The sequence below is a fragment of the Neophocaena asiaeorientalis genome, unplaced genomic scaffold (assembly GCF_003031525.2).
Source record: "Neophocaena asiaeorientalis asiaeorientalis breed wild unplaced genomic scaffold, Neophocaena_asiaeorientalis_V1.1 scaffold627, whole genome shotgun sequence".
NCBI classification, from domain to species: Eukaryota; Metazoa; Chordata; class Mammalia; order Artiodactyla; family Phocoenidae; genus Neophocaena; species Neophocaena asiaeorientalis.
The window spans coordinates 1670656-1693021 of record NW_020174427.1 but is presented as its reverse complement, the minus strand read 5'-3'; the positions used below and the strand labels follow the sequence as shown (position 1 = coordinate 1693021).

At 41.9% G+C, this 22366-nt stretch overlaps 1 protein-coding gene across 1 annotated transcript in view; it reads left to right on the top strand.

Annotated features, from left to right (window-relative positions):
- Positions 1–21841, top strand: part of RNF144B (ring finger protein 144B) — a 68535-nt gene extending 46694 nt beyond the window's left edge. Inside the window, exons 4-7 of the mRNA XM_024756738.1 lie at positions 11683–11887; positions 16181–16325; positions 19671–19760; positions 21169–21841. Of these exons, the coding sequence (XP_024612506.1) occupies positions 11683–11887; positions 16181–16325; positions 19671–19760; positions 21169–21309 (581 nt within the window). The 3' untranslated portion in view covers positions 21310–21841. The remainder of the gene's footprint in view (positions 1–11682; positions 11888–16180; positions 16326–19670; positions 19761–21168) is intronic.
- The last annotated feature ends 525 nt before the right edge of the window (positions 21842–22366 follow it).

Sequence of the window (22366 nt, the reverse complement as noted above, 5' to 3'; positions counted from 1 at the left end):
AGAGCACGGGCTCTAGGCGTGCAGGCTTCAGTAGTTGCAGCACGTGTGCTCTAGGCACGGCACGTGGGCCCTAGAGCGCACGGGCATCAGTAGTTGCGGTGTGTGGGCTCAGTCGCTGTGGCTCGCGGGCTCTAGAGCACATGGGCTTAGTTGCCCCGTGCCATGTGGGATCTTCCTGGACCAGGGCTCGAATCCGTGTCCCCTGCATTGGCAGGCAGATTCTTAACCATTGCACCACCAAGGTAGTCCCGTATGGAAGTATTTTAAATTTGGAAATTTGTTAAATCTGATGATGATTTGGTTCAACTTCCTCATTTTATAAAAAAGGAAACTGAGACCCAGAGACGTTTTGATCTTAGGTGATTTTGGAAGGCAATTTGTACTCATGTAATTCTTCCTCAGCATCCATTATAAATAATTATTATTAGAAAATAGACATTCCAAGTAAGAATAAGTTTAATAACATTCCAAGTAAGAATAATTCTTAATTCCAAGTAAGAATTAAGTAAATGCAGTTTACTTGATAGGAATAATCTTTATCTAAATTGTATACCTCCGTTTTACATAATAGACTTCGTATTCACCTCTAACTCAACACTTACCAGCTAGGTGACTTTGAGGTCTATGTCATGAAAATATTTTATGTGGAACTCCTTAAGAGGGGATCTTGAGATGTATTAAATACTAATATTATGAAGGGGTTAAATGACTAACTGGTGGAAACTAAAACTCATTGGCTGGACTCAGATAGAATTGGAGAGATTGTTTTTACTCTGAAAAAAATGTAGAATCAGATTAGTGGCAGCTCTGTATCTTAGTAAGAAAAATTATCATTAGTCTTGTCCAATTCTTATTGCCTACCAAGTTCTTTTTTAGTTTTTAGTTTGTCATCCAGTGTTTTAGTTTTCTTCTACATTATGTTACATATATGATTAGCTTGTCTTCTGTGTCTTTGTTTTCATCTGCATCTTTGTGGGGAAAATCTTTTGAACAGAAATGGGCCCAAATCACCACTCTGTTTACACAAAGCAGAGAAGTGTCAACTTGGCATTGATTCTGTGGATTCTGTGAATCCACTTTTCATCCATCTGTGATTTTTCCATTGGCTACTGCTGTGTTTGTGGGTTTTCTGTGTCTGTCTTCCAGTATTAACAAAGAAAAGGGAATACTGAGTTTGGCATGTGTTAGTGATTATTGCTTTACTCTCTTCTGGTTCTCAAAGCACATGTCTGATTATTAAGGCTAGAATTTTGTTTGTCTCTTGTTTCCAGAACCTACTTTTTCAAATTAGTTTTTTGGAAAGTTGAGTTAAGATTATGCATTTCTAGTCCTTAAGAGTTTTTTTCTAAGTTTCGTGATCCTTTTTACTTACTGTAACTGCAAGTTGCTTCAGTTCCTTGGTGGGTGAATGTGTCTGTTCTTGGATATTTGTATAGTTACCAAGTGGCTAGAGACTCTTACAAATGGTTTAAATGCCATTATTGTTCTCCTTCATAAAAAAAGTGAATACAATAGGGCTTTATTTTCTTGTTATCATCCGTTAATCCTACTGTATTCATTCATGTATTCAATATGTACTTATTTATGTACTGAGTATCTGTGTGTGCCACGTGCAATTCCAGATGTGGCTTCAAGCTATGGTTCCATTTTTCTTTGAAAGCGCTTTTGTTCTCAGCATTTTTCACAAAACGCCTCCTTTCTTTTTTTTAAAAAAATAATTAATTTTTGGATGCGTTGGGTCTTCGCTGCTGTGTGTGGGCAAGGGGGGCTACTCTTCGTTCTGGTGTGTGGGCTTCTCACTGTAGTGGCTTCTCTTGTTGTGGAGCACGAGCTCTAGGTGCGTGGGCTCAGTAGTTGTGGCACGTGGGCTCAGTGGTTGTGGTTCATGGGCGCTAGAGCGCAGGCTCAGTAGTTGTGGCGCACGGGCTTAGTTGCTCCGTGGCATGTGGAATCTTCCTGGACCAGGGATCGAACCCATGTCCCCTGCATTGGCAGGCAGATTCTTAACCACTGCGCCACCAGGGAAGTCCCTACAAAAGCCTCCTTTCATTTTGAGCCTTAACATTTATGAGACGGCTCTTCAAATTTCATCTTGCTCTTGCATTTGCCCTTGGTGAGATGCTCCCACTCCATCATTTCTATCTAATTATTAAGGTCTTATCTCACCAGAGCTCCTGTGTAGCTATTTGGTTTCTTTTAGTGTTTTTACTTTTTAAGACTGGGTGATACTAAATGACTTTATCATGAGTTCAGTTTTATATTTTAACACCTCCCATCTCTCATTAGTCACCTTCCTTTTCATAGTTTCTGATCACAAGCTCATTCTTATCATCTGTGTGTGTGTGTGTTTTCTTTTTAAGCCTGATTTTCTGGTGTTTTGTGGTAAATGTATGACTAAGTCTAGGGTTTCCTTCCCAAGCTATTCTGTGCTTTCAGATGGTAACGCTTTCTCCTTGGTTTCACACTTCTTCAACTTGACCATCCCATTCATTTTGTTGATCAGTTTTAAACCTAGCACAGCACCCTCTAGATGTTACAGCTCTCCTCTGAAAAACTGAAGTGTCTGCAAGAAAAGACATTTATTAGAAGTTGGGTGAGATTTCTAAAGGGACCTGAATAAGAGGCACAGTGTTCATAAGTGTTTTCCCCTTCCTCTCTGCAAGTCCATTTCCTCATCTATAAAATGGGGATAGTAATGGAATGATGGTCCCAGAGCTGCTGTAGAGAATAAATGAGTTAATATTGTGTATGTCACAGAGTGCATTCAATGAATTATTCGGCCATTATTGTTATTCTTCTTGTTATTCATCACTACCACCCCCGAATCTTGTCCCCAGTTTTCTAAACTAAACTAAGAAAGAATCTTCCAGAACCCGGATCACGTCTTGGAGTGAGTACACAATAATATCACTCTGTTTTCTTTTCATCTTAATTCAGATCTTTTTCCGTGTGTTTCCTTCCTTATTGTCCTAGATTCTAGAGAGTTGTAGAGAAATTTGATAATCAAGGCAAATTCCTTACCCCACCTATCATATCAGTTTCCTTCATACAGTATATTCTTACTCAAAGCATCAATCCGCCTTCTCTGAACACCTCCAAGGAGATTGTGACTTGCTGAGATGGAGCATTCAGAGTTGCTGCTTCAAAGAGAAAAGATTCCCATGGTGATGGGGGGATTGAAATCTATTTAATAACATGATTATGTTTTTACATAAATAATGGTATTCTAGGAGTAAAAAGGCCTGATCCCATCACATACTCACTAACCATGTGTTATGCAGACTCCCAACTTCTGTTGGTCTCAATATAACAGTGTTAGGCTAGATAACCTCAGAAGTTGTTTCCAAGTTTGAAATGCTGTGGTTCTCATCAACTATCTTGAGAGCAACCCCTCTGCTGACGGCCACCTCTGTTTGGGTGTATTTACTGTAGCAGATGTTAATTCCGATCAGTTTCGTTTAATTGCATTTTAACTAGCTGCAGAAGACCTTTGTTCTTTGAGATAGTGGAAAGCAAATTAATTTTGGCATAATTAAAAATGCAGTGGGTTGTAAAAGTTAAAACAGTTTGATTTAGCTCAGCTGATAATTAAATTAGCTTGAGTGCATGGCATTTCCCACAATAATAAACGTGCCTCCGATGTCTTTTTTGGTACAGCCTCACAATGGTAGAAGATGGCAGAAAAACAACTTGTGTTAGCTGAGAAAATATCTAGCCGAATAAAAAGTAAGCTTCACATATCTAGTTCCAAGTGGGAAAACCAAGGGTCTGGAGTTTAGTTTTTGAAAGCTGAAAACAGTTATTGGGGTCAGACGTGGTCTGTAGGTTTCACAACAGTTTTATTTTCTTGGAATGTGTCTATGTCCTAATAATTGTCAGAGTATAGAAGTAGAAAATAGTTTTAAATCGCATTTCCTGCCTTATGTAATTTACATGAAGAAGCAGAATCTGAAGATCAAATAGTCGTGGGACTTTACTTCAGTAATCAATTCTAATTTTCATAAGTAAATTCCAGTTCAAGTCTGTGACTTTGTCTGTCTCTGATGTAAGTATGTTACAATTAATCACTTTTCAGTCATGTCCTTATTAAAGTGTTGAGGGTACTGTTCTCTTTTTCTAGGTTTCTGAGCTTTGCCCCATCTCAAAGCTGCAGAAAGTTTTCATCACTGCTGATACAGAAGAGATTATTTGAATATGCATCAGTTCTTTTTTTTTTTTTTCATCTTTGGAATAGAAATTGGGAGGAGGAAGAAACTGAACCTTAAATGTTTTGAATAACGTGCATTTTGTTTATCTACATAATAACTGTGTTTCCTGAGCCCAAAGCCAGGAGGTAGAATTGAATTCACAGTAATAGTAATAAAGAGTGTTTTAGAAAGTCCTCTGTTCAACCCGGGGGCTCTCCTTCCCTTCAAACTCCTCTCAGATGATTGGTGTGGAGGAGAAGACAGCTCTTGTTCATGTGATAGCGATTTGGCTACCACCTGGTATCCATTAATACGTTCCTTTTTGGCTTGGCTTCTGGGAAGTCCTGTTAGCTGCCGGGGCTGCCAATTTCTGATGGCTCTTCAGCTTTTTTCACCTTTTCTACCACTCTGGCTTCTAGGCCCTGCTTGTGGTATACTCTGTTACCTAAGGTATATGAAGCAAAATGGTGCTCTTAATGGCACATTGGAATGTTAATAATTTAAAAAAAGCAAGACAACTCTTTTAGCTTCTTTTGACTTTTACTTGTAGCTGCTTTTCTGGGAGCCAGGCTGAAGGATAATGTGAAGGACAGGTGCTATATTGTATTCAGATCCCTTTTCAGTGTAAGCTGGCCAGAATTGTATGTCTAGATCCCTGTTCTGTTGTGGGAAGCTCTTCTCCAAGAGACTCCAAGATGCCCTATACAAATATCTCTCTGAAGAGTTGTGTCTGTTCTCTGAAAATATCTAGACGCAGGGCTGAACAATATAGAACCTTGCCATAGATGCTTTCATTATCTTTTATTACCATAGGGAATTGATCTACAGATACTTTTGTTTTGTTTTGTTTTGCGGTAGTCGGGCCTCTCACTGTTGTGGCCTCTCCTGCTGCGGAGCACAGGCTCCGGACGCGCAGGCTCAGTGGCCATGGCTTACGGGCCCAGCCACTCCGCGGCATGTGGGATCTTCCCGGACCGGGGCACGAACCCGCGTCTGCTGCATCGGCAGGCGGACTCTCAACCGCTGCACCACCAGGGAAGCCCTACAGATACTATTTCTTACGTTGCTTCACTCATTTACTCAATGAATGCTATGTTCCAGGTACATGTCTAGGTCAGTAGTTGTCAGCTGGGTGACTACATCCAACTGCATCTCTACCAGGAAATCTTGACAGTTTTACCTTCAGACTATGCTCCACATTTTTAGTACTTCCACTTCTAATGTATATCATCTTGGATTAGACGTATCATCTTGGGTTAGATAACTGCAATAGCCTCTTACTAGATCTCTGTGCTGCCACTTCGTTCTGTTACCAACTATTTTTCCTACAGTAGCCAGAATAATCTTCTAAAAGTGGAAGTCATATCACAGCACTCCCCTGATCAAAATGGCCTTCTTCTCCAATGGCTTCTCACCACGTTTAGGCCTTATCATCATCTGCGACCAGACCCTTGACGACTATCCCCAGATTATTTCCTGTGATGCTCCCCTCTGCTTACTTAGCTCCGTGTAAGACTGGACTGCCTTACTACATGTGTAAATCCCTTCTTTTGCATTATTTGGATAAAAGTTGGAAATCTTTCAGACCAAAAACCATGTGTAGGTTGGCTACGTATTCACGGTTCTCACTTATAGACTTAAATGTGATTTTTAAAATTGCACAGCTATAAAAAACCCTCAAAAACAGAAGTGATGTTTGCTCAGTATCATCTGGTTCTTACAAATGTTAACGGTCCCAAAGGCTTATCTTTCCCAATTCTAACCAAATTAATACTGTAGTCACCCAGCTGAAAGAGTAGAAAGTGTGCATTTGAGCTGAGCCGTCTCTGTCATGAATCAAAAATAGAGAAGGCAGAGAGAAAAACACATTAAGTATTCTTCGTGTCTTCAGGCCCAGAAACACCAATGTACCTTTCCTTCTCATTCAGAAATGTCCATCATGAGTTTCTGCAGCGTGTGGCTGTTTGACTATAAGGGAGAAATCTCTGCGGTCCTGTCTGTACATCCAGTAAGAGAAATTGAGTCACTACTCCGTTGAATACTCATTCCCTAACTCCTTGCTAACTTAGTTTGCTCCTTACTTTAACATAGAAATATAAACTGAGAGGACTTTAATGAATTTGGCTAGATTGCCCCCACCCCATCCCCTACCCTCCTACCCACCAGGATAGTCATTTACTCTGCCTTTAATGGTTTATCAAGAAGGCAATAATGACACACCTTTTTTGGCAAATATCTTTTACATAAGCAGAGCAGTATTTAAAAGTTGTAGGACACGCTCAAGTACCTGTGTAAAAAAAAAAAAAAATCTGTGCCCCAAAACAAACGTTCCATAAACAAAAGATATTGTATTGCTACAATATCCATAAACAAAAGATATTGTATTGCTACTGTGGGTACCTACTGTATGGATAGACATTTCTCCAGGCTTTAATCATGTGATTCTAACAGCATTTCTTTTTATTGAAATTATTTAAAAGGGAGGCTGATGGGAGAAGGGGGCCCCATTTGAGAGGAGTCATTGGTTTAAATTAGTAGATATCTGGTGTTCCTTTTCTCCCCGAGCCCCCTGCATTTATAAAAGGAAATTTTTTGATCCTCTGGGATGGAGGGGAATATAGTTAATGCATCCCATCTGATGGTACTGATTGGCCTAGTGAGGGGGGCTTGGAAGCCTGCTAGGGAGACCCAGAAACACCTCCTTGTGATGTGCTGTGTTTCTAAGTGGAACCTAAGCCTGTCCTCTAGGGTAGCTCTCCGTGGAGTTGAAGAACCCAGACAGATATGCAAGAAGCAGTTAATGAATAGTAAACTAGAATATATAACCAAATACTAAGTACTCTTTAGAAGAAGATGTAGACATTTGTGAATGTGACTTCCGGGATAAATACCTGTCTGTATATAGGATGTTCAGGAAGTGGGAAGAGTTGATCAGCAAATCTGTTTGAAAGAACCATCCCTTCTATTATAGTTTTGACTTCTTTTTGTGCTGTGTGAGTTCTGTCCTTCACGTTCCCACCCGGTGCTCCATACTTGTCTGTGCTGGAGTTGGTTTTATATATTTATGTGTTCACTCTCAGTTTGGCTTGCTTTCAATGATGTATTGTAAACAGATTTTAGGGGGGTGGGGAAGGCTTTGATTTATAGTGCTTACCAATTTCTGTGGTGTAAATACTTCCACTGTGGCTGATTTCCAGCAGCCAATGTGATGTCGCTGAACATGGAGTTGGAAAGAGATGCAGTGGGTTCTTGTGAACTGGCAAGAACCCACTTCTGGAGGTGACTGCCAGTATCCTTGCTCAGTGTTTCCTCTAAGTGCAGAATCTTTATTCTAATATCTGGAAGGAGACTCTTCTTTCACTTTTACACCTTGTAAACTCTGGCTGCCTACAGAATTGCTATTCCAGGGATTTCTTTTTTTTTTTTTAATCTGTGTTTATGTGATGCTTTAGCTCTTTCTAACTTAATCTCGTTGTGTTTCATCTCAGCATGTGTCACCTGCTTTGTACTGTGATTAGGAGGGACTAGTTTTACCTTCTGATTTTTAGAGCTGATTAAAAGGGGAAACTTTAATTGTGGATACTTGGACAAAAAAGCATAAAAAACGTTCTGTATATAAGAATGTTTCTGTATTTTAAAAACTTTCTTACTTCCATCCCCTAAGATCTGTTCACAGATATTTGTTAATAGTTTTTTGTTATCTTGTGAGATGTTTTGTCAGTTATTGCATAGCTTATTATTATTACTTTTTACATTGTATTTAAACATCTCTTTCCCTTCTCATACTGTGAGATTTCTCAGGAGCAAAGCCTCTATACACAGGGTGTCCAGTAAGTAGCTGAAATTGATCATTTGTTGAATGAACAATGAATAATAGACATTTGTCTAATTTTCAGTCTTATCATCACAAGAGGTCAGACCTGAGGAAGAAATTTGGAATAGTCCAAATTAAAATGAGAGTTGAGGCTTAGTCATGGCGTGAGCTCTATAAATAAGTAAAATCTAGGACTAAGTCTTAGATACCATCCATCGTTGGAGCAAAGGAAGCAGTATTAATGATAAAGGGGAAAGGAAGATTGTGGGAAGAAAACAGAGAGGCCAGTGCCTTAGATAGAGTTACAAGAAGAGTGTCAGATAAAAGATGGATTGAGAAACATTTGTTGGATGTGACTAGAGGGATGTCAGTTGTACCTTTCAGAGAGCAGTTTATTTAATGTGTTGGGAGTAAAAACTTTGTTTTAAAGACTTAAGGAGGGTTTGAGGGGATAGGAATGGGAATCAGAGAATGTGGATCGCTCACCCAAGGATTAAGATGAGATAGGAAGTGAATGAATGTTAGGTATAGAGAGAAAGTAGGATTCTAGAAGGGGTACTTATTCATTTTAATGTTAGAAACATTTTTCATCATTGCCCTTATAAGTGACACTTCCTAAAAGAGGTTTAGTTTTGAAAGTGCTATATGTAAAAGTCCATGTTTTGCCAAGTTGACATCTTTTCAGATGTAGAGAGCCCTGATTGAGGTGGGTGGAGATCTGTGGTCTAATATAGATCATGACATACTTTCAACACCAGGACTGATATTGGATGACTTTAGTGTGCATATCTATTGATGAGAGTCCCAGAAGGGAATTTTGGTGCAAGGCAGTTCAAGATGGTATTATTACTGTATGTATTATAAATCAGTTATTTGCAGAGCAGTCTGTCTATGCTTTTGAAAAACCCAGGAATTACTACTTTATATCAATAGGTAACATCCCATCACTGTGTCAGGTATATTGGAGCACACAAATAGAGTAAGAAATAGCTCTTGCCTACAGTCTGAAGAGAGAAAGACCATCTTTACGAAATGAATAAAGAACAGCAGTGAACAAGATGCATGTTCTGTGACTCCAAAAATTAAGACAAGCACGTGAAAGTAGGTCCTTTAGGAATGGATAGGCTACGACTTGGTAGAGAAGAGAGGGGGTTTTTAGGGGGAAGGAAAAGCACAGAATGAGAACTGTATATTTGGAAAAGAAGGTGAAACAAAGGGGAAATTTGAATATATTTCAATGTTATAAAAAGTAAATGATTTTCCAGGGGACAGCTTAGTTCCAAAATTAGTTTTAGTCTGTTGTTCATATGCCAGACTGAAAGTAGCCTTTCAGTCAGCTTTGAACGGCTGTGTTCAAAGGCAGGAAGACCAAAGGACGATTCTTCCCCCTGTATCAGGGAAGAGATCTTGTCCCAGCAGCCCCTTGGTGGACCTCCTGTTGGCAGGACTCGTGTCACATACCCAAGCCTTAGCTGCAGGGAAGGCGGAGAAAGCAAGTCTCTGGCATATTCCACCTCTATAGAGATAGATAAGAGTTCTCAGCAAGGAGGGTTGACAGGGGTAAGGATAGATATTGAGTAGATAACACTAGAATTGGCTGGAGTAGCCAATTTCATTTCTGAATTGACTCACATCCACCTCCTAGAAACTCCACTTTTGGTGTTTGTTAAGCTCTATAGGTTATTCCTACAGAACAAGACTTCTAATGAAAGAAATGAGTAGAAGCCTGTAATGTCTCGCTTCTGCCTCTCCTTCCACACTCCTTTTCATTGTCACTTATGTACTGTCATAGTGGAGAAAACTACAGACAATCTCTGTTTTCTGTGTCTCCGACTCTTCCCTAGCGTTTGCATTGGACTGTGTGTCATAGCTGCACTGCATACTAAGGCCCTTTTGTTAATAGGAGTTCATCAGAATCTTTCATTGCTCCCCTATTTATTGTTTCTGTTTCTATTGTGCCACCCAGATACCTGAAACAATAAGGGGGTAGAAACAAGTCAGAACATCCACCAAATAATTTTAATTGATTAGAGCTATGAAGACAGGTTGCATACTTGAATCTTTTTAAGGTGATCGGTAGGGATGCTATAAATTTTATAATATCTCTTAATTTTCCTTTCCTTTCCCTCCATTATCATCAAACTTTTAGAAGACCTGTGATTTAGAATGGCAAGTAGATATTTAAGGTGGGAATCCTTAGTGCTAAGTTACATGCCAGACTTCATTTCTTTGGGCTTAGTATTTGCAAAGCAGTTTAAAGAGTTCGGGAGAAAACATAAATGGTGTGGAAATCAAAGGTCAAGGTCTTGAAGCATATGTGTGTCAGGGTCTCCTTAACATTTTAATCATCCTGTCCCAAAATTTTGGGTATCTTAGAGGGGTTCATCTCTTGGAGTCTGAGGACCTGTGAATCATAAGCTTCCCTTTTCTGATTATATTTGGCCCATCATTCTCTAATTCCTGCCCTCCAGAATTATTAGATAAGAAAATAGGTTTAAGGATGCTCTTTTTGAATGAAAACCTATAATAAGCATAGGTCCAATTGTTGCATTTTCTAGATGAAACATTATTGGAGACAGTGTTTCCTGGAAGATTTCAGACTTTTTTTCCCCCCGGTACTGAATTTGTAAAATTATTACCTTTAAAATTAAGCTCATACTTAATACCTTCATTTTGTTTTTGCACCATTCTTTGGGGTTTTTATTTTTTGCTTTTTGCATGGAAATTTCCAAGAATCGCAAGCCTTAAGAGATTTGAAAGTAGAATCTCATCAGTTCAAAATTTGCAAAATACGTTGGTTCAGGGAAAAAAGGGCTACTCTACCTCTTAAATAACATCATTTTCCACATGATACTTTCCACTAAAAGTTATGTTATATGACGAGAATATGGAGTCTGTTATTGACTAGAAAATGGAAAACTGAACAAGATTTGTAAACACTTGCATAGAAAGACAGTTGCACATCTCCCAAACCGTATCTTCTTTTCTGCATGCCACATGGATCTAGCCAGTGTGGTGTATGATTTTATGGCCTGTGAAGGTCCCTACCTTTTGTTTTTAGAGTATGTGGGTCTTTTACAAATCGTCCCTCACTAGCACATTGGCAGGGCAACAGAATATCCAAATTGACAGCTAATCCGACTTCTTGGCTGAGCCACACCAGACACTGTTTGGTCCTAAAACTATTTGATTCTTCTTCTTTAATTTCTCTCTAAACAACAGAAGAAACCTCACTACCTGTTTATCAGTGCCTGAAAGGACAAAATCTTTTGTGGACTTTTTTTCTTTTGTTTTCGTTGGTTCTTCATGTCTAATTTTTCTCCAAGATGGTATCCAGAATAATTGTAGAAGGGACTTGGGCTTTTTGCCTATTTCGAATGCTGAAAGGTGAGAAATATTCCAAGAGTTGTGCATTTTGGTTAGTAAGAAGCCTCCTTATCTGTTCATAAGGGCAATGGTGGCCTATTCCATGAGTACGTACTTTGGGGAAGTGTGGCAGGGCTGGGTGACCTTGTAGGTCTGGATCCACTGTGAAGACCAGTAGTAGAAATCATCGCCATTGGCTGTACTAAGCTTCCATAAGTGTCGACCTATAAAAGAATAAATGTAGGAGAGAAAGCAAAGCCTCAAGCTTGAATGAAAGATAGATAGACCACCACATTTTCTTTCTTTACGCTTTAGAAGTTCACCTGGACCCCTACAGAACGTGGTGTCCTGTCGCAGACTGTCAGACGGTATGCCCCGTCACATCAAGTGAGCCAGGACAGCCCGTGCTCGTGGAGTGCCCTTCTTGCCACCTGAAGTTCTGCTCCTGCTGCAAGGATGCTTGGCATGCAGAGGTCTCCTGCAGAGACAGTCAGCCTAGCGTCCTGCCAACAGAGCACGGGTAAGAAAGGAAACTTCGTCTTGGGATTATTCGCTAGTGTTCTTAGAAATATGTTGTTTGGAGAAGGAGTTATATTGTGATGAGATTTCAAGGTAAGTTATTTCCCTGCAGAGGTTTCCTGAGAAGTGTCTCAGAATTGGTAAGTTGTTAACAAAGAATAACCAAATAAGCATGTCTAAAGGGATTTTAGTTATTTACCCCCAGAGAATCTTCCAGATACGGCTGACGTTAGAGTCTATATGAGTTTTGATTTCTTTTTAGGTAGGAGGCATGTGGTCCCTTGGTTCTCCGTAGGAAGCCATGACTTTTGTCCACAGCCGTTTGCTTAGGTACCGTGACCGCCTACAATTGATACACCTCATTCTTCCTGCTTGTGAAGAGGTGCAGAAATGATTTTCTTCCCTGACTCACTTGCCAGCTTGTGAGGTGTGCCAGTCATATCAAAAGGAACACAGCAGTAGAAACAACAGCCATTCAGTGTAGTACGCTGCTAAAATTCGTGCGTACTAGAGAAAGAGAGCTTATCTTTCAGTACGTTGTGCTCTGAAAAAAAACAGTGCTGAAGTTGAGATTTTGTTATGATGAGAAGCAATGCACTCTGTACCTTCTAGGACAGAGGGTTTTTATGGCAGCAGCAGGGCCTAGAGTGAGAGACCTTTGTGTTTGATCCCTTGCTTTGCTTGAGGCTACGGCTGTTTTGCATCAGCAAGATCAGAAATACCAGTGTTACCGTCCAGCTGGCTTAATCACCCAGCACCCTCGGAGTGTGGAGAGCCATTCTCCAGGAACAGAAATGCTACCTGGCTGTGAGGCTGTGCTTGAAGTGCAGACCAAACACATCAAGAGGAGAAAAAGAGCTAACACACGTGGCAGGCATGTGCCCGCTTAGCCGGTACCTGCTACATTGTCACTGCCACGCAGCAAGGTCCCCGGGGAATCACAGGACAATGTAAAGATCCTAGAGGAGAGATGGATTGAGTTCTGACATTGTCACTTGGTATCTGTGACTTCATGCAAGTCATTCAGCCTCTATGAGTCATTTCTCTATTTGAAAAAAAAAAGGAGAGGAATGAACACGGTGGCTGTCCCCCTGCTGTGTAGGGTTACTATGAGCACCAAATCCAGTCATAGGTTTGAGCACACTTTGTGAAACTGATGTTTCCACGTGCTGGGTGGTGGTTTTGATGAACAGTAGCTAAAATGCAACTCAGCGCTCTGGCTCACCCAGGCCTCCCTCCACCTCAGCTTGTTCTACTTATTTTCTATGCCCCTTGAGCCTGTGAGCCTTGCTGGCCTATTCGTCTATTTGGAGCAGGTCTTTTCAATGATATTGGGCATTTATTTGAAAGAATTGATGATTGACTCCCTCCAATCCCCTCCGTTTGTTTATTTGCACAGATCATTAGATAGATGATCTCTAAATGCCCTGATTTGTAAACACTTGCATAGAAAGACAGTTGCACATCTCCCAAACCGTATCTTCTTTTCTGCATGCCACATGGATCTAGCCAGTGTGGTGTATGATTTTATGGCCTGTGAAGGTCCCTACCTTTTGTTTTTAGAGTATGTGGGTCTTTTACAAATCGTCCCTCACTAGCACATTGGCAGGGCAACAGAATATCCAAATTGACAGCTAATCCGACTTCTTGGCTGAGCCACACCAGACACTGTTTGGTCCTAAAACTATTTGATTCTTCTTCTTTAATTTCTCTCTAAACAACAGAAGAAACCTCACTACCTGTTTATCAGTGCCTGAAAGGACAAAATCTTTTGTGGACTTTTTTTCTTTTGTTTTCGTTGGTTCTTCATGTCTAATTTTTCTCCAAGATGGTATCCAGAATAATTGTAGAAGGGACTTGGGCTTTTTGCCTATTTCGAATGCTGAAAGGTGAGAAATATTCCAAGAGTTGTGCATTTTGGTTAGTAAGAAGCCTCCTTATCTGTTCATAAGGGCAATGGTGGCCTATTCCATGAGTACGTACTTTGGGGAAGTGTGGCAGGGCTGGGTGACCTTGTAGGTCTGGATCCACTGTGAAGACCAGTAGTAGAAATCATCGCCATTGGCTGTACTAAGCTTCCATAAGTGTCGACCTATAAAAGAATAAATGTAGGAGAGAAAGCAAAGCCTCAAGCTTGAATGAAAGATAGATAGACCACCACATTTTCTTTCTTTACGCTTTAGAAGTTCACCTGGACCCCTACAGAACGTGGTGTCCTGTCGCAGACTGTCAGACGGTATGCCCCGTCACATCAAGTGAGCCAGGACAGCCCGTGCTCGTGGAGTGCCCTTCTTGCCACCTGAAGTTCTGCTCCTGCTGCAAGGATGCTTGGCATGCAGAGGTCTCCTGCAGAGACAGTCAGCCTAGCGTCCTGCCAACAGAGCACGGGTAAGAAAGGAAACTTCGTCTTGGGATTATTCGCTAGTGTTCTTAGAAATATGTTGTTTGGAGAAGGAGTTATATTGTGATGAGATTTCAAGGTAAGTTATTTCCCTGCAGAGGTTTCCTGAGAAGTGTCTCAGAATTGGTAAGTTGTTAACAAAGAATAACCAAATAAGCATGTCTAAAGGGATTTTAGTTATTTACCCCCAGAGAATCTTCCAGATACGGCTGACGTTAGAGTCTATATGAGTTTTGATTTCTTTTTAGGTAGGAGGCATGTGGTCCCTTGGTTCTCCGTAGGAAGCCATGACTTTTGTCCACAGCCGTTTGCTTAGGTACCGTGACCGCCTACAATTGATACACCTCATTCTTCCTGCTTGTGAAGAGGTGCAGAAATGATTTTCTTCCCTGACTCACTTGCCAGCTTGTGAGGTGTGCCAGTCATATCAAAAGGAACACAGCAGTAGAAACAACAGCCATTCAGTGTAGTACGCTGCTAAAATTCGTGCGTACTAGAGAAAGAGAGCTTATCTTTCAGTACGTTGTGCTCTGAAAAAAAACAGTGCTGAAGTTGAGATTTTGTTATGATGAGAAGCAATGCACTCTGTACCTTCTAGGACAGAGGGTTTTTATGGCAGCAGCAGGGCCTAGAGTGAGAGACCTTTGTGTTTGATCCCTTGCTTTGCTTGAGGCTACGGCTGTTTTGCATCAGCAAGATCAGAAATACCAGTGTTACCGTCCAGCTGGCTTAATCACCCAGCACCCTCGGAGTGTGGAGAGCCATTCTCCAGGAACAGAAATGCTACCTGGCTGTGAGGCTGTGCTTGAAGTGCAGACCAAACACATCAAGAGGAGAAAAAGAGCTAACACACGTGGCAGGCATGTGCCCGCTTAGCCGGTACCTGCTACATTGTCACTGCCACGCAGCAAGGTCCCCGGGGAATCACAGGACAATGTAAAGATCCTAGAGGAGAGATGGATTGAGTTCTGACATTGTCACTTGGTATCTGTGACTTCATGCAAGTCATTCAGCCTCTATGAGTCATTTCTCTATTTGAAAAAAAAAAGGAGAGGAATGAACACGGTGGCTGTCCCCCTGCTGTGTAGGGTTACTATGAGCACCAAATCCAGTCATAGGTTTGAGCACACTTTGTGAAACTGATGTTTCCACGTGCTGGGTGGTGGTTTTGATGAACAGTAGCTAAAATGCAACTCAGCGCTCTGGCTCACCCAGGCCTCCCTCCACCTCAGCTTGTTCTACTTATTTTCTATGCCCCTTGAGCCTGTGAGCCTTGCTGGCCTATTCGTCTATTTGGAGCAGGTCTTTTCAATGATATTGGGCATTTATTTGAAAGAATTGATGATTGACTCCCTCCAATCCCCTCCGTTTGTTTATTTGCACAGATCTCCCCCCCCCCCACCTCCCCGGGTTCGATCCTGAGCTGTTTTTTCCACTGTGTGGCAGACTTCTTGTACTTTTTATTCAGACAGGGTGTGCTCAGAGAATGAAAGACTAATTTGGCAAAACAATGAATTCAATCAGCTGTGGAAAATACAATTATGTAATTCACTCAAAGCCAAAGATAAATAAATTAAGGTTCTTCTTTGTTTTGAGTTAACTGAACAACAAATAATCGGCATCTCTCCTACTGTTACCCGCACCCTTCTCCTGGGATGGGGAATCAAGCACAGATAGAAGAGAGTTCACTCCCTACCCAATAGGAGCCCTGGGAATTCAGTTGATGACCATAAAGTTGAGTCTAGAAGAGCATATTTAGCTGATTAATTAATTATATTCAGCCCACTTTTCCCATAGCTCTGGTTAGTGCACACCTTGCGGTCCTTGCTTTTTAAAAAACCAGGCAGCATTCTCCATCCCTCCCCTATAATTTCTCATTCATTTTGTTTCTAGGGCCCTCTTCGTGACGGAGGCAGAAGCCCCCATTAAGCAATGCCCAGTGTGCCGGGTTTATATTGAACGCAACGAAGGCTGTGCTCAGATGATGTGTAAGAACTGCAAGCACACGTTTTGCTGGTACTGCCTCCAGAACTTGGACGTGAGTTCCACCTGGAAGAGTCTCCCCGTGTGGTCCTTCTCTATCCTGTATCTGTGCGACAGCCAGTATCTGATGGGCTGTTCTTGTTCGCCAAAGAAATTTATTTTTCTTAATGAGACACCCTGAGCCTGCTACTTTAGATACCTTTCTTTGATTACCTTAGGTGTGTCGCCTTAACTTTAAAGGCAAGCTTTTGTTTTAGGGACATTTCCTGCTTTGGGGGCATGGTCTCATTTTATTATGTAAAGGACTATTAGTGTAGTGGTTTTATATTGCTTTTGTAACCAACTACCACAGACTTGTGGCTTAAAGCAACACAAATTTACTATCATTAGTTCTGTCCATTGGAAGTCTGATATGGATCTCACTGGATTAAAATCAAGGTGTCCTCAGGACTGCGTTCTTTCTGGTGGCTCTAGGAGAGGATCCATTTCTTTGCCTATTTTAGCTTCTAGAGGCTGCCTGCATTCCTTGGCTTATGGCTCCTTTTTCCATCTTCAAAGGCAGCATCATCACATCTCTCTGACCCTTCTTCCATGGTCTTAACTTCCAGAGTGATTCCCTCCGACAAGCTGGGAAAACTTGTCTGCCTTTAAGGATCCATGTGATTAGGTTGGGTCCGTCTGGATAATGCAGGATAATCTCCCCCATCTCAGGGTCTTTAACCACACTTGCAAAATCCCTTCTGCCATGTAAGGTAACATATTCACAAGTTATGGGGAATAGGCCATTGGCATCTCTAGAGGAGCAGTTATTCTGCCTACCACGATTAGATTGTTTTCTTTCTTTTTGAATTTAAGGAAAAAAGCCATTCAAATAAATGGTATCTCTTAATTACTATCTCATTCATTGGCATGAAAGCAGGATCATTAGTTACTGCTTTCTCAGAGTTCCCTTCCCACATAAAGGGGTCTCGTCTAATTCTTTTCCCCCGCCATTCATGAAGTGTGTCTTCTCAAATTCAGGTGCAGCTCCGTTCAGTCCAGTGCTGAGGCTAATGGTAACCTCACAGTTAAAAGGTGATGTGAAGGATTGGAGAGAGTTTTTTCAATTCTAGCGTTTTACAGTTTGGGGTGGCATAAGTTGCTTATAGATATTCCCTATTTTGGCAATTTGGACCCATAAGATGTGTTCATATCGGTGTAAGCCCTCAGTCATGGTTGGATGGGTGGCCGTTCTTTTCTCAACTTTTCATTTTAATTGCTTAGTTTGCTTTAATTTCATAGGCCATTTGTGTAGTGCTTTAGTATATTATACACACTCACTGAGTGAGTGCAGTTAACATGGCATGCATGCTGGCCACCACATGTCTGATTTTTAACTGAAAATTAGATAAGTTGTTTAGGCTGACATCTATGAGTAAGAATCTTAATCAGCTTGATGTCAGGATTTCAGGAAGAGGTATGCACTGGGGAGGAGAAAGTTGACATTTTAGACTCTAGAAGCCCAGCAGGTCAGATTGAAAGACATGTTTTCATTCTTTAGAAAAAATCCTATTTATTATAACCCTTTGAATTACAATTATGTTTGATATTTGAGACCTCTCCTAATTCCAGATGAACGATACTCTGGATGAGGGTGTGACTCACGATTGTACACCCCTCATGCTTTATAAATGAAAGAAATCTTTTCTGATTTCCTTCAGGTTTAACCAAAACAGTAATTGGATTCATATCCACTAGGAGGCTGAGCGCATGAGGTTCTCTTTAGGAGGCAAGAGAGTAAGGGAATAAATATGTGTGCCAGATCACTCCTTCCTTTGGCTGAAATATGTTTTGGGTATGGTGTTGCAAAGAACACAGTGTTCCGTCACTTGTGCTGTTCTGGTACGCGAGTAAAACGCTACAGATGTGAAATTGCTAGATACACAGCATCTTCTTCTGGTCATTGTGTTTTGAGGTTTCATTTTTCTCAGTTTTAGCCAGGGGGCATTGGCTTGTGGATAATGATGTTTTCCTGTAGACAAGTGTTCCACGTCAGATGGTGGGGTTGATCTTTGTTTATAGGAAAGTTTTAGAGCATGGGTCTAGGAGAAGTGTGGTTATCCAAAAGCCAAGCCTGAGACAGACACCAAAAAGAGTGATTTTGAGTTTTGCTGTGGGGAGTTGGGTTTGTTTCTGCCTTGATTCTCATCTCTGCTGTTTCAGAGGATGAGAGAGTCCTCGTCCTCTGCTTTGGGAACCTCAGAGGCTTGTCCCCTTCATTTATATCTTCTCTCTCCTGTGACTTCAGCTTCCATTCTCTACTCTCGAACCTACCCACACATTCAACTGTATCCCATTTAAAAACGAGTAACACTTTTCTCAAGCCTACATCTTTTCCTTACTGCCATTCTATTTCTCTCCTTCCTTTAGAAGCCAAGACTCAAATAAGCATAATCGCCTCTAGCCATTGACACTCCAGTCACTGCAGTGGCTCAGATTGCCACCTAGACACACCCTGACTGCATTCTTCCAAGACCGTGAGAGATTCCTTTTGGGTAAAATCCAGTGGATACTTTATTCCTCATCTTACCTGGATTCTCCGCTGCCTTTCACATCTCAACCACCTCTGCTCCAGTGATACCATCTCTTCTGATTTCCCGTCTTTGTTTCTGGCCACTGCTCAGTTTCCTTTCCAGGTTTTTCCTTGGCCCTCTCTTAAATGTTTGTGTTCAATAACCTCTTCACTTCTCAGTCTGCACCCTCTGTCTGGGTAATCTCATCTACTTCTGTGGTTTCTTCAGCCCAAGGACGTTGCTTCCCAAGTCTTTTTCCCAAAATCCAGATCGATGTAATCAGCTGTCTTTTGAACAGTAGTGCTTAAATGTCTCAAGTATCTCTCAAGTTCAACACGTCCAAACTGCCAATAAAATGCATCTCCATGTTGTCACTTCCCTCAATAAAGCCTTCTGTGCAGTGCTTCTCTCTCATCTGTGATTTCTTCTCCCTGTTTCCCCATCTAGTTAGTTACCTTCTTAATTCTTCATGGCTGTATTTACCTCTCCTCCATCTCAGCCACTGGCATTTTATCTCAGCTGATTGACTACGAAGCCTTTTAGCTGCCTCATTCGTGGTCCTCTCATTCCATACTGCACCTCTGCTAGAGCTACCTTTCAAAGGTAATTGGTCTGGTCATTAATCTTGTTTAGAATCAATGGAGTCTCAAGAACTGTCATCTGTTTTCACTCTATGATTTGTAAAATTACTAAGATACTGTCTAAGGATTGTCAGCTTGGAGTTTCCACAGGCTGTCGTTAATATCACCAGAAAGAGCCTTTGCTTCCAGTGAGGTGATCTGATGGGGTTCGTATCCATTTCTCAACTCAAAAGTGCGTGTTTACCGAAACCTCTCTTTGCTTTTCAGAATGACATTTTCCTCAGACATTATGACAAAGGGCCGTGTAGGAATAAGCTCGGCCACTCGAGAGCCTCAGTGATGTGGAACCGAACACAGGTACCTTGACCTTGAAAGGAACGTGAGAGGAACCAGACTTAGGATGGGTTAAAAAGCCCGCCTACTTATCCTCCCCACTCCATTCCCTACTTACCCAGCCCAGCCTGAGAGGTTCTGGGGAACTTTTGGGGCCTGAAGTTAATTCATGAGCACAGGCTCCTAGAGGAGAGGTGGAGGGGCAGGGCGGCAGAGCAGCCAAGTAATTAACAGTGACCAGCAGAATGAAGACGAATGCTTGTTCTTCCTGAAAAAATGGAGAGAATGACCTTCCCAAAGCCCTTTGAGGCATATTTGCTATGAAAGGCAGGGCTCTAAAATCCCATGAGCCGGACTTCCCTGGTGGCACACATTGTCCGCCTGCCAATGCAGGGGACACGGGTTCGAGCCCTGGTCCAGGAGGATCCCACATGCCGTGGAGCAACAAAGCCCGCGTGCCACGGCTACTGAGCCTGTGCTCTAGAGCCTGTGAGCCACAACTACTGAAGCCCATGCGCCTAGAGCCTATGCTCTGCAACAAGAGAAGCCACTGCAGTGAGAAGCTCGTGCACCGCAAAGCAGAGTAGCCCCCGCTTGATACAACTAGAGAGAGCCCATGTGCAACAACGAAGACCAAACACAGCCAAAAATAAATAAATTTATTAAATAAAATAAAATCCCATGAGCCCCTGTTGGGGCTTAGATTCCTCTGTACATATCATTGTGTGTTTACGTGGCAGGTTCAAAGGGAGTCCTGGTTTCTTTTTAATAGTATTTATTTGTTTGTTTGTTTATTTCCATGTTCCTTTTGAGGGAGTCAGTGTTCATAGCCTAGTAACCATTATTAACATCCCTCTAAGACTGTTGAAGAAACAGGTAGAGAGCCAACACCAACAATTCATGATCCCACTGGACTTGCGCCAGAATCTGAGTTAGTATTTGGTTTGTCCTTCCGGGCACTGGCTAGAAGGTCCCATAATTGTAACTGCTTTATGTGCCTGAGATGGTGTCTTAGTTCAAGCTGCTATAACAAAATACCCTAGACTGGGCAGCTCAAACCACAAATTTATTTCTCACGGTTCTGAAGATTGGAAGTCTGAGATCAGGGTGCCAGTGTGGTTGGGTTCTAGTGAGGACCCTTCATGGTTTACAGATGGCCATCTTCTCACTGTGTCCTCACATGGCAGAGAATGGAGAGAGAAGCAAGCTCTCTGCTGTCTCTTTTTATAAGGGCACTAATCCCATCATGAGGACACCACCCTCACGTCCTAATTACCTACCAAAGGCCCCCATTTCCAAACATCATCATACTGGGAATTAGGGTTTCAACCTGTGAATTTTGGGGGGGGACACAAATAGTCCACAGCTGATGGTAGAGTGTACACATAGGAAGATTGAACTGCTGAAACAGGCTTTTCTTCTACATTTCCAGGTGGTCGGGATTCTTGTGGGGTTGGGCATCATTGCCTTGGTGACTTCACCCTTGCTGCTCCTGGCTTCCCCATGTATAATCTGTTGCATCTGCAAGTCCTGTCGGGGCAAGAAGAAAAAGCATGACCCATCCACGACCTAAAGATCTCCGTTTGTATCCATGTGCCACAGATGTCTGGGTTATACGAGACAGCACAGTGATAAAGCCCCCTTAGTGAACTCGCCTCCCCCTCCTTGCCAAACTTTGGAAGTGCCTCTGTGTCCAGACTTTCAACTTGCCTGCCCACTTTCGGCATCCAAAAAGGCCAAGCGCTGGTGCGTATGTTCCTGAGTAAAGAGAACCGAGTTCAACAGTCCAGGCCATGTCTATGGAGCGTGTTGGAAAGCTTTGGGGTTGATGCGGAGGAACTAACACACCATCATGCTATCGTCTGAAGGATCCCACTGGACTGTTCAACTTCCAGCCACATTCAAGGAGCCTGAATGAACACTTGGTGTAATAAATGTGCTACCAGTTATGACAACACACATGCTAACTGAGAAGCCAGAGTCTGTTGTGTTGATTTGACCATCATGAGAAGCATGAGGAAAACCTCCTGTAGGAGGGGAAGAATCAGACTGTTTAAGGGGAAATTCTTATAAGAATTGTAATTCTTGTAAGAATTATAAGAGAGCTGCTTATCTTAGGAGCTGATATGGCGGTTCTGCCTCTGCCGGTTAGCGGGTGTGCTGATTCCCCAGGAATTTGGCGGAAACACAATAGGTTTCTCCTGTGTGGTCTCAGTGTCAAGCGGGAGAAACTGCTATGCAGAGGGAGTTGTCCCTTCCCAGGAAAAGGGCTGCAGCAGGTAAAACAATCTGGTCTAATGTAGTATCTCTCCCCTGGGTGATAAACTTTTCTTACAGCTAGTAGCTGCGGTCTACAGGACTGTTTTATGTGAAGTATGGGTAAAGTGGCAGAGATTCAAAATCATCATCACAGGTATCAGGGACCTTTCTTGAGCTCTCTGTTCATGCACCCAACAGATTTAGAATTGGACCTGCAAGTACACACCGAGAGTGAATATTAAAGTCCATAGTTATATCTAGAATATGTATAACTTGCTGCCTACCTAGAGTTTCTATTCATTGGGCATGAATGGATTTACCCAATAGTACACACAAAATAAATGTTTACTTAAAAGCCATTCTTCTGGGAC